This window comes from Vidua chalybeata, chromosome 14, assembly GCF_026979565.1.
Source record: "Vidua chalybeata isolate OUT-0048 chromosome 14, bVidCha1 merged haplotype, whole genome shotgun sequence".
NCBI classification, from domain to species: domain Eukaryota; kingdom Metazoa; phylum Chordata; class Aves; order Passeriformes; family Viduidae; genus Vidua; species Vidua chalybeata.
In genome coordinates this window covers 13,221,184-13,233,017 of record NC_071543.1, presented here as the reverse complement: position 1 = coordinate 13,233,017, position 11,834 = coordinate 13,221,184, and the positions used below count along the sequence as shown (strand labels likewise).

The 11,834-nt window shown below is 52.3% G+C and overlaps 1 protein-coding gene across 1 annotated transcript; it reads left to right on the top strand.

Moving 5' to 3' along the window:
• Positions 1 to 1,109: 1,109 nt before the first annotated feature.
• Positions 1,110 to 5,838, top strand: MMGT1 (membrane magnesium transporter 1). The gene is made up of 4 exons (XM_053956086.1): positions 1,110 to 1,219; positions 1,713 to 1,765; positions 2,602 to 2,705; positions 3,674 to 5,838. The coding sequence occupies exons 1-4, from the start codon at positions 1,138 to 1,140 to the stop codon at positions 3,834 to 3,836; spliced, it is 402 nt and encodes a 133-aa protein (XP_053812061.1). The 5' UTR covers positions 1,110 to 1,137; the 3' UTR covers positions 3,837 to 5,838.
• Positions 5,839 to 11,834: the final 5,996 nt, after the last annotated feature.

Here is an 11,834-nt window from a genome sequence, read left to right as displayed (position 1 = left end):
AAGCGGCTCTGGGCGCAGGCGCCGGGGGCGGGAACAGCGCCGGGAGCCCGGATAGGGACGGGCCGGCAGCGAGCGGGGACGGGCCGGCAGCGACGGAGCGGGAGAGGGGCCGCGGGGAGCGGGGCAAGGGGACGGGCGGCGCTGGGGAAGCTCGTAAGGCGGGGTTTGGGAGGGAAAGGGGTGCCGGGGGAGCCGCCACGAAACCTGGGACGAGTCCTTGGGAACGGGATGCGAGGGACGGAGGAGGCGATCCGAGTTCAAAGGGATTTGCAGGAGGAAAGAGAAATGCCCAGACAGACGTGGTGCGGGGTGGTTTAGCGCGGCCACGCACAGCAGCGGGTGTTGTTTGTGCGCAGGGTGCTTTGGAGGGGTGTCCTGGACATCCCCCGGCTCATGGGGAGACGAGGTCCAGGAGGATCCTGGTCGTGCCTTTACACGGTGCCAAGGCATGTGTTCGGTGCCAAGAGCCGCCGTCAGCCCCGAAGTGGGATCAGGGTAAACTTCCCACCTTTTTTTACCAAGAAATAGAGGGGGGATGCGTGGAGCCGGTGGGTCAAGGGTTGCAATAAATGCCAGTGATCAACTTAAAGGTGACTTGTAGGAAACGTCCTCAAAGAATTGCCTTTGTGCCTTGGGGGCACGGAAGACCCAGGATGCTGGGCTGTGTGGGACCCTGGTGTTTCCTTGCTTTGCCCCAAGCCTGGCTCGGCCAGGGGGGTCCCTCCTGCACGTGTTGTGTGCATCCCTTTGCCCCGTTTTTTTCTTGCACCGGTTTCTCAAGCTTTGAGGTTAAACACGTGGAAAGTGGGAATTAACTCGGGCACCACTGGCCCTACGCTCTGTTTTCGGCTGGAAGGGATCCGGCCTGGCCCAGTGGAGGGAAGGGACCTGTTCGGGGGGGGGTCCATGGCCCCTTCTCCCTCAGCCGCCCCCCAGAACCATCCCTGGCTCCGGGGCCCACCCACCCCCGCGCATTTTATCAATGGCCCCGCGTGGGAAAGCGGCGGCCTGGCCCCGCCCCCCGCCGCTGACGCCACGCCTCCCCTGCGCCCCCGCACTCCTGGGGCGCGGCCTGGCCCCGCCCCCTGTGTGACGCCATCATCGCGCGCCGGGGCGCCCTGGCGGCGGCGGGCGGCGATGGCGGCGGGGTCGGTGTGGAAGGGGCTGGTGGGGCTCGGCCTGTTCGCCCTGGCACACGCGGCCTTCTCGGCGGCGCAGCGTGAGTCACCGCCGGGGGGGCGGGCCGGGGCGCCCCGGGGCACCGGCACCCCCGCGCGGCCGACGGGGAGCGCCCGGGGCGGGGGCCGGGCCGGGCCGGCATCATCATCGGCCTCAGCCGCGAGCCCGCCGGCGGGGGCGGCCCTGCCCTTGGGGCCGGGCTGCGGGACAGCCGAGGCTCCGGGAGCAGCGCGGGGCTCGCCCCGTGCGGGCGCCGCGGCGGCCGGGAAGGGAGGGCAAAAGGAAGGGTGGGAAGGGGGAGCTGCCGCCCGCCGGGTCGCGGCTTCAGCCCGGCCTCTGCCGTCCCGGCGCTGCCTCCCTCCGGCCGCCTGCGCTGGGGCCAGCCGCGCTGCGGAGCAGCGGCACCGGGGGCGGCCCGGGGAGGGTCAGGCTGGCGCGTGTTTCTGCAGCCGTTTCTCTGGGGGTTCGTGTTGCCGGGCTGTTTATTTGCGTGCACAGAGTGCTTGATGCGTGCGTGTGTTTCTGTTTTGTAGATCGTTCTTACATGAGGTTGACAGAAAAGGAAGATGAAACGTTGCCCATAGATGTAAGTTTTTGCAGTGTGTGAAAGGTGTAACTGTGGGGTGGTTTAGCCTCTCAATTGCTTCCTTTTAATGTGCTAGGCAAGCATAAAGTAGTTTTTAAGCAGCACTTTCACTGGAGCTGGCACTGTCAAAAAGAACCACACTTTTCATCCCAACTTCCCGAGCATGTTGTAGTTGTCAGTGAAACCAAACCCCAGATCCAGACCTCCCTCTCTTTTAGAGCTACCCTGGAGCATCTTGTCCAGGATTCCCTGCGTGCAGCTCAGAGAGCTTTTGCATCCATCACCTCCTTTGCAGCATCAACATCCTGCACCCTCTGGCTCTGGGTGGCTGACGTGTGTTTATCCAGAGTGGCTGTTTGATCCCAGAGCAACCTGCTTCAGGAAGGGAGCTTTTATTTGCTTTACTTGCTTGCTTTTCAAACCTCTACTTCAGTTATCTGTTCCCTCTCTCCTTCATCAGAAGGGCAGGGAGATCAGGTGCCCAGGAGAGCCAGGCACAGTGCCTGGCCCGGGGCTCCACAGTGTTCCTGGCAGGAATTTGGGTCCTGGAGAGCACAGAACACAGTGTTTGCTCTCAGGCTCTTGCTGAGGAGCCGTGTGAGTCGATTCAGTTGGTGCAACCCAGACCTGTGCTGGGGCAGCTGGAGCTCTGCTGTGCAAATAGGAGAGAATTTTAATTCTCCCGTGCCTCAGTTTCCCCACTGCTGGATTGGCCACCTCTGTTTGCTGTCACTGGGTGAAAAGCACCAGAGATACTGTGTGAAAGCTGAGATGTTTTGGTAAATGTGCAGAACACTGGGTAATGTGTGTGTTGCACTGTGCTCCCTCTGTTGCAGATAGTCCTGCAGACTCTGCTGGCCTTTGCAGTCACCTGCTATGGGATAGCACATATTGCAGGAGAGTTTAAAGACATGGATGCCACTTCAGAACTCAAAAATAAGTATGTTTTATTTCTTCTTTTTGTACGCACCGGTATCTGCTTCTCTGTACAAACTGAAATCACTCATCTTCAGCTCAGTCCTTCAATGCTTGCTGTAGGCAGTCACCCAAGGGGAACAGCCACACTTGCAAAAGCCAGCAATGTCTTCAGTTTTAGGGAGAATTAGGTATCAGGCTAAACTTCTTGCTTTTCCTCATCTGAAATCCTGCTGTGCAGACTTGGTGGAGGAATGAAATGTGCAGGTGGGAAGCAGAGCTCAGGAATCACCACCTGCTGTCATGACATGGTCTCAGACTGCAAGTCTGAGTCACTTGAGTCTCACAGTGTATTCAAGGCAGGACATCTGTAAGACTTTAAGAAAATAAGGGATTTTGGACCGAGATTTTGAAGAGGATAGTTGGTTAGAGCATGCCAGGGTTGTAGGTTCAACTGCTTTATGAGCTGTTCACTTTGGAGTTGGACTCAGTGATCCTTGTGGGTCCCTTCCTTCTCAGAATATTCTGTGATTCTGACAGGAAATTGGATGGGCAGACGTTGCCTCTCTGGCCATTTCCAACACCACAGGGGAGCAGGGGAAGTGAAAGAGCTGACATAATTGTATTTCAGAGTGTTCACCTAAAGCCTTTAGCGTGAGGCTCCCAGGGGGATGGAAAGCTGAGCATCATCAGGGTGTTAACACAAGTGAGAGCTGAACAAAGGCTGGCAGTTGGTGTGTCTGCAGCAGCATCCACGGGCTGGCCCTGAGCTCCAGAAAGGAAGGGGAAGTTGGTGACGTGGACATCTTGTGGTCTTTTTCACAACTGTGTATTTCCTCATTGGTTTAGTTTAGGAAACTTAAAAGCAAGCAAGAGTTTGGATTGAAAACTTGTATTTTTGTGTATAAAATCAATACGCCCCAGCCTGACTGACTGTTCTAAACTCCCGCTCTGAAAGAGTATTAACCTTGGCTTTTTGCATTTATTTTGAAGGACATTTGACACATTAAGGAACCATCCATCTTTTTATGTATTTAATCATCGTGGTAGAGTATTGTTCCAGTCCCCAGACACAGTGAATTCTTCTTCAAACCAAGATGCTTTGTCATCCAGCTCGGCACTGAAATTTCGAAAACTTGAACCTCTGCGCCGCTAAGACTTTTACAGATGATACCAGTAACCCAGGACACTGAGATGTAATATTCAAGCCGGGGATGTAAACACTTTTTTTAATTTCTGGAGCAGTATTTATATTGATCTTCCAGACTTTATAAAATATATATATATATAAATATATATATATAGACTAATGACCTTCTTTGTACACTGTTAATGAGAATGACTGAATTGTGGATTGGCAATGCAGTGTAAATTCTACAGTTATGCTGTGAAACACATCTTCAAAGTTTCAGATATTAAAACGAGTTGCAGCTAACTTAACTTCAGTTAAAACAAAAAGCAAGCTAGTTTTTCCTGCAACTGATGTTCTTTGACAGGAGGGAATGTTTGAGCGTATTTATTTTCTCAGTTTGCTTGCACTACAGTCTATGGATCCCCTCAGAAACGCTGTGTGCACTGCATCACTGAACAGCAGGAAAAGGGGCAGCACCTGATCCTGGAATGCCTGTGGGACACCAGCACAGTGTGGCAGGGGGAGTCAAAGAGATTGCTTTCATTTTTATTTTTTTTATAATGCTGAAAAACAGTTGTGTGAAGGGTTATTCTTTTTTTTTTCCTGGTATCTCACTACCACGTTATTTCCTCGTTGCCCTCCTTTGTTTCATGTGAGTTGCCCCGGGTTGCCTGGGCTGTGGCTGTGCATTGGTGCTGGTGTGGGGGAGGCAGCTCAGCTCATCTGCCACACTCGGCGTTCTCCAGCTGTGAATCGGGGAATGCTGAACGTTGTGTACGTGCTGAACATGGTGTTGGCACCAGGTACAACCTCCAAGTCATCTTCATATTTAAGTATCAGTAAAAAAATGTCCCTTCTGTGAGTGATCCAGGGGTAGGGTCTAGCAGCTTGCTCTGTTTGCTGGCACTAATCCAGGAGAGCAACCCCTTTTCTGCCAACAGAGCCTTCCACCTTGATTTTTCCAGCTGAGCCCCTCGTTGATTTAATATTACTGTCTTGATTTCATGTATTAGAACTGATCATACTGTCCTTAACTCTTACTTATGTCTAAATTCTTATCTCCCCTCAGGGGCTGAATCAATACTAAAATCTCTCTCGGTCTGGTTTTTCACCTCCCTGACACAGCAGAGGGAGGGTAGGTCAAGATACTGGTGGGGCCAGTGAGAATTTGGGCTGGTTGGAGGATGTTTCACTGGCACAGTGGAAACTCAGCCTTTTGTCCTGGCATCTATTGAATTGTGTTTGGTATTTTTTTAAACTGTTAAAAACTGTCAAAGGCAAAAATCTTGGCAAAAATACTGTGTAAACCGAAGTCTCTTTTTCTAGCTCTGCCCGTCCTATGGAGTGGGTGCCCCAGTGCTCGAGCAATATCCGTGGCTGCTCCTCTACAATCACTCTTAAACATCTGGGTTTGATTAGAAAGGGTTACTCTGCCAGCTGAAAGCATCTGAGCTGCAGGATTAGTTCCTGAAGTGTCCTGGTTCTCCTCTTCCTGGTGTCACAAATCAGCTCCCGCCAGCACCAAAGGCCTCGGAAATAGCATTGGGTCATCCCTCCACTGCAGCCAGAGCTGTTCCCTTGGGGAACAGGGCTGCTGCACCGAGGGGAGGCTGAACGTGGGCCAGCTGACCTTGTGGGGCAGAGGAGAGACAGAATTGGCAGAGGGAGGGAGAAGCAGAGCAGGAGCTCAGTAACCACTGTTGTAGACAGGTTCTGCAGCCATGGTTGCACTGAGCCCTTTGCAGAGGGCCTTAGAGCAGAGCTGCTCACACAAAACGTCTGAGAAGCCCCGTTTGTGCTGCTGGAAGGTTACAGGAACCTGCCTGAGGTGCTGCTGGGACAGGGAGGTGCAGAACATCACCTGCTGCTCAGAGCAGGTCCTGCTGGGAGCCCCCTGGGGCTGCCTCAAGGCCCTTCTCGTGAGGAGTAGCCTCACTCTGCAGCAGCAGCGGTTCTATCACAAAGCTGTACAAATTATTTTTTCTTATTGATCTCACAATGTCAAATAAAAACTGATATCCTTAAAGTGTTTGTTTGTTTATTTCTGACCATCCTGCAGCAAATCCCTGTTGAGTGACTATTTAAAAGTGACTGCCCAGCACTGACATGAAGTGATTGCCTTAATTATAGCAGCTCTATGTGAGAGTGCTGTCTGGCCTGGTGTTCATTACTGGGAGATAAGATCAGAAAGGGGGATCAAAATAGCTGCAAGTAGCTGAGTAAAACACTTAGGAGAGAAATATTACCAGCCTGGGGATCTGCTTGCCTTCGAGGCTCCTCGTCATCCTCTCTGGCAGAGCTGACATATTTTCTGTCTTCAGATTAACCACAGTAAAGGCTTTTCTACCATGTGCTAATCTACCCTGCCAGCCCACAGGACAGGCTCCTGCAAGGTCTGGTGTTGCAACAGCCACTGGGGGAAACACTTGGGCTGCTCCCGGGGCTGGCAATAGTTAAAATCCTGGGCTTGAGCAAGATCACTTTTCACTTCTTGCTCTGCTTTTCCACTGGGGGAGGTTGAAAAGTTAGCAAAGCACTGGAGGAGTTTGCTCAACTACAGCATCCATCAGGATTGCACCAGAGAGCGCAGCAGACTCACCCCTCATCTGCTTTCTGTGCTGCTGCAGTTCTGCATCCAGCACAGCACAAGGGGAAAACACCAATAAAGCTGGCATTTGGGAAGGGGCACCTAAACCAGCTCCCAAAGCCACCTCGTGTTTACCTTGCAGCATGGGGTTCTTCACAGATGAGCTTCTCTTCTTCAAAAGCAAAGCAAGAGTTGAGCCAAGAGTTTCTTGAATTAGACTGGAGAGTTTCCAGCCTCGCCCAATGCACATTTACAGCCGTCACATCTTGAATTGCTTTGGCTACAAGCCGTGGTATTTCTACTACATTAAATAGTGAAATAAAAAATATGTGCTGGTAATTTCCATTCATTGCTGAAGTAGCAGGTTTAATCTGCATTAATTTTGCTGGGTTTTGAACTATTGCAGTGAGAGCTCAGTGGGGAATTGCTAAGGAGGGCAGCAGTCACTTACACCCTTGCAGGTGGGGAATGGGGACCACGGTTTGTGTCAGAGATTGGTCACTCGTGCAGCCCTTCCCTGTGAGGCTGGAATGGGAGTGCAGCTGGCAGAAGCACTTATTCTAGAGGTCAGTGAGGGCTGAACTGCAGCACCATGTGTGGAAATCCCCCCTGGTCGCACAGCTGATGTGTCCCCTCTGCGTGTCCCAGACAGCCATCGCTGCAGTCTGGTCCCATGTCCCCACTGCTGCCCCAAGTGGGACACAGCTTTCTCGGGAAAGCTGGCAGCTCATGGCCCTTTCCAGGTGCTCTGGAGCACCCACAGTCCCCCTTGCTGAAGAAAGCAAATGACTGAAAGCAAAAGCTTCAGCAAAAGCTGAAGAAAGGGAATGATTATTAATTTCTAACCCTAAAATGATTTTTGGCTTCCTTATCACTTGCTTCCCATGGTTCAGGTTCTCTCACGCTTCACCACACTGCAGCAGATCTGCCCTTCTCCACCTCTGACACCTTCAGCAAGGGCATTACTGTGGGGACATCCTCCAGCTGGATACAGCCCCCCACCAAGAGTGGCACCATTTCTGCTCCCTTTTGCCACCTGCACCAACAGCAGCAGTTTTGCAGCAGACACTTGGGGAAGGCTGTGGCTCACCCTGCAGCATCCGGGGCCACGGCGCTGCCCCCGGGCTCCCTGTGGGAAGGACCCCAACCAGGCAGGGAAGCTACAGCTCTGCAGTTCCCTGCTGTCCCAGCCATGCTGTGCCAGACTGGCAGGCTGCCTGCAGAGGGGAAGGGCAAAGCAAGGCTATTTTGAATGTTAAACAAGCAGAAAAGACTTTGGTACCAGCTTTCCACAGCCAGCACTAACAGCGAAGGCAAAACACTCCTTGGATTTGGCCTTGAGGTTCACCTTGAAGCCATAATCACCAGGGGCAGAACCCCGGCGGAAATAAATCTGATATTCCGGCAGGTAAAAGCCTTTTAATCAACCCCAGCTTGGTCTCAGTGACACAATGCCATTTCAAAACACTTCGGACTGCGACGAAAGCTACATCCTTAAAATGGCAGCTAATTAATTTTCCTGTCCTGCTAACTTAATCCTTTTTCCAGCCAAGAAAGGCAAATGGGAGTTCACAGAGCAGCAAGGCAGCTGGGAGTCTGGCAGCCTGAGCAGGAACACAAGCCCCAGGGCTCCTTGGCAGGGACCCAGGCTGTGTGGTGTCACAGCTTCCCAGGCCATTTTAATAGGAAGGGAGATGGAAAAAAAATAAATAAAAGGTGACATTTAGATTATCAATAGCTCACCCTATGCCAGTGGTCCTGGGGAACCCACAGCCCCCCATGCAGAGAGATGTGGATGTTTATCCCCAGTTCATACCCCAGTGCTGCCAGGCAGAGCACCCAGCACTGGCAGTGCCCTCCCTGCCCAGACTGCTGCTGGCTGAACCAGTTTCCCCGGGATCTGCCGGAGGGAGGCCGTGCTGCAGGGGCACTTCACTTTGCCTTTCAGAAAAAAAATAATAGAAGGAAAGAAAATATTCCCCTCCTCCCCCAAGGTATTTCTTCTGTGTATTTTAGAGCCAGCCACAAAAGGCCAGTGCTGATGTCCCCAGAGCCAGAATCCCTTGTCCCTGCCCCAGGAGGTCTCTGCTCCAGTGCAGGATGCAGGAGGAGCATCCTCTGTGCACAGCAAAGGCTGAAGCAGAAGTGTACAAAGCAGGACGCAGCCCAAAGCAGTTTTTTGGAGTGGCCAGTTTGGCAGGCAGTCCACAGAGGGCCTCCTGTTCCCCACATCCACACCAAGCTGTCACTGCCTGGGCCATTACTGAAGCTTCCAAGGCACCCACAGGCCTGGGTGAGCCCCCAGTGAGGCACCACCTCCCCAGCACAATGCAAAGCACATGGAGGGGAGAGAAGGGGTCAAATAATGCCCCTTCCTTGCCCAAGGCCACCATGCTGCTCTACAGCCTCCTGTCACACACAGATCTCTGCTGAGGGACCCTGGGGACGGCTGCACCATTTCAAAGTCACCACCATCACTCTGAAGCTGGAGCCAGCTCTTCCTTCCCTACATGTTTAAATAGAGCAGCTTCAGATCACAAAGAAAAATCCACAGCAGAGTGAGGCCCAAGTTCATCTACCATGGGAGGGACCCACATAACCTACAGGATGCACCAGGGCTGGTTAAAAACCCCGGTCTGGTGGTGGTCAAACACGGCCATGGCCATGCTGCTGCCTTGGGCTGCCCTGGGCTGGCAGGGAGGACAACCATGGAAACAGCCTGAGCTGCCTCCCAGCATGGGAGCAGTGGGCAAGGCACTTTCTCCTCTGCCTTTGCTTCTTGTGCTCAGGCAGCAGCTGCAGAGCTTGAAAGGGGCAGACCTGAGGCTCAAACCCCACCACACTCCTGGAGCAGAGCAGCGGGATGCTCCCCAGAGATGAAGTGCAAGTCAAAACAGGAGCAGTGAAATAAGAAGTGAGTCACGACAGATGAGCTCCAGACAGAGCAGAGCACTCCATCAGCACAAAACCCCCTCGCAGGCCCCACGCCAGCCTCGCACTGAGCACAGCACCAACCTCCCAAACTCACCACTGGTCAATCCCTCACAGGAGCTCCCACCTCGTGCCTGAACATCAACAGGGAAAGGTTTCCAACCTCTTTCTGCTTTCCTATCATAGCAAGAGCTGTCCCTTTCATCTCCTTACCTTGACAACCCCTTCTCCCTTCAACAGTGGGTACACCAGGTCCAGGGGCGCAAGGCATACCCTGGGAAGGAGGGCCTGTTGTATCTACATTTGCAGGAATTCAGCTTTGGCCACCTGGAAGCCAGACAAAAACCAGCTTTCAGCTGCCCCATGAGGTCAGAGCCTCCTCAGGGTCCTGATGTGTGAAGAAAAGCCACCACCATCGCTCAAGCTATTATCCAGCAACCTTCCCATCGCAGCCTGGGATGTGACTCACCAACTGCCTTTCCTGGGGGAATTCACAGACAGTTCCCAGGAGTCGCTCTGACCCGGTTTCACCTGCTGGAAGCCGCAGGCACTGCTGCAGCAGCAGCTCGCTGAGAGCCTTCCCAGCTCACCGAGCCCCAGCACGTCCTGCCCACATCCAGCTCCTGGCATTCCTGTTCTCTGACAGAACTCCTGCGGGAGGGTTTGATGGATGTGATACACTTAAAACAGCCTCTTCCAGAGCTCCCGAGTCCCCCACCATCTCCTTTTCCACTAACAATCATTTTGGATAGCAGCTTCTAAGTTCTGTGTGTGCAGAGGGAGGAGCCCTGAACCCACGGACGCCAGCGGAATTTCAAAGTGTGCTTTCACTGAGCTGGGAAAGGAAAGCTGCTGGAGCAGCTCAGGTCAGAAGCCAAACTCTAACAAAGAGGCAGTACCACCACAAATGCCAAAAGGCTGGGGCAGATTCTCTGCAGTTCTCCTACCTTTATTTCTGAGCTCCTGCTTTTTTCCAGCCCCAGAAGCACACTTCCAGCCAAAGGGCAGCACTGCAGCCACCTCTGTGGGGAAGCAGTAGGGAGCCTGTCCTTCCTCCACCTCACGCTGCTCCTATGCCAGACCCAGCTGGCAGGTGGGAGAGCACAGGGAGGAAGGAACCCACTGACATGTACAAGAGCCCAGGAGCCAGTGTGTTGGTTTGTGGTGGGATTGACCACACCAGGGAAATAATTCAAGTGTGCAAGACCAAATTAGGGCACAGATTTTATAATCATCTTTGTCAGTGACACACTCTATGACCTTGGGCAAGTCTCTCCATCCATCTTTAAAGACACTCTCAGAGGAGAGCCACAAGACTTTAATTAGCAGCCCTAAAAGTGCTCAAGATAGCTTGTCTCTCTTCCAAAATAACCAACTGCAGATGAATTGGAACAATCTTATTTTCAAATTCTGCAAGCAACTGGGATCCAGGCTGCTCTCAGATCAGTCACTTCAACAACATAATCAAAGTTAAATGTGCCAGCTGTGCATGAAGGGTTTTAATATGCTGTGCAGACTGGAAAACAGCTCAAAGAATCAATGTTATTTTTCCATGGCTGGGATGTCACTGTCGAACAGCTGCATGATAATCATCTGCAATCAGCAAAATGCCTTTTTTTTAATCACTTTCTAGTCTTGGGGAACAGGGCTCATTTTTATTTCTGTCCTGCTTAGGAAAGAACCCTTTCACTGAGACACCCCCTGCCAAGGGATCAGGCAGCCACTTCAGCAGTGTGCCCTGACCAGACCTGTGGCTGCTCAAACTCCAAATACCCCAACAGCCTCCTCAGCTCCCAAAATTGTGCCCAGACAGGAACTGCTCACACTGCTACCACCACCTCAAGAAACAGTAAGTGCATTTCCACAAACCCAGCAAAGATCAGCTCCACTTGCCTATTGCCACTGATCCAAGACCTGGGAAGGTTCTAGAGCAGTCCCTCCCTGTGGAAAACCTGAGCACAGCCCAGCATCCTTCTCTGCAAGGGCCACCTCTGCACAAGCACATGGGTCACAGCTGCAAGATAAGCAAGGGGAGAAGTCTCCCAAACCCATCCTTTTCAGAAGACTGAACCTCTTTTATATATTCTACATATTAAATACTTACAAATACAATTTAACATTAAAATACACACCTGCTCTGGAGTAAATGACGAGAAACAGGCTGACCACACAAGAAGAGCTTTGCCCTAGCAACTACCAAAATGCTTTCTAACCCTCTCCTCCTGTTCAGCATCCTGCAGGGCTCTAAGTACTTTGTAAATGAGCACACACCATGGGGATCATTCCCAAAAAGCTCTGTCCCTCCTACCAGCTGCTCAGCAGTGGCGAGTGGAGCTCTGGGATACAGCAAATTACCAGAGGTGTCCAATATTTTAAGGGATATTATGCAAGACTGTTTGCATTAGAGGAGTGACAGTGATGGAGATGACAGCAAACATACACAAATGCTGAGGATCCAGCTACTTCCATTGCAGCTGGAGATGGTCCAGGACTAGGAAACAGCC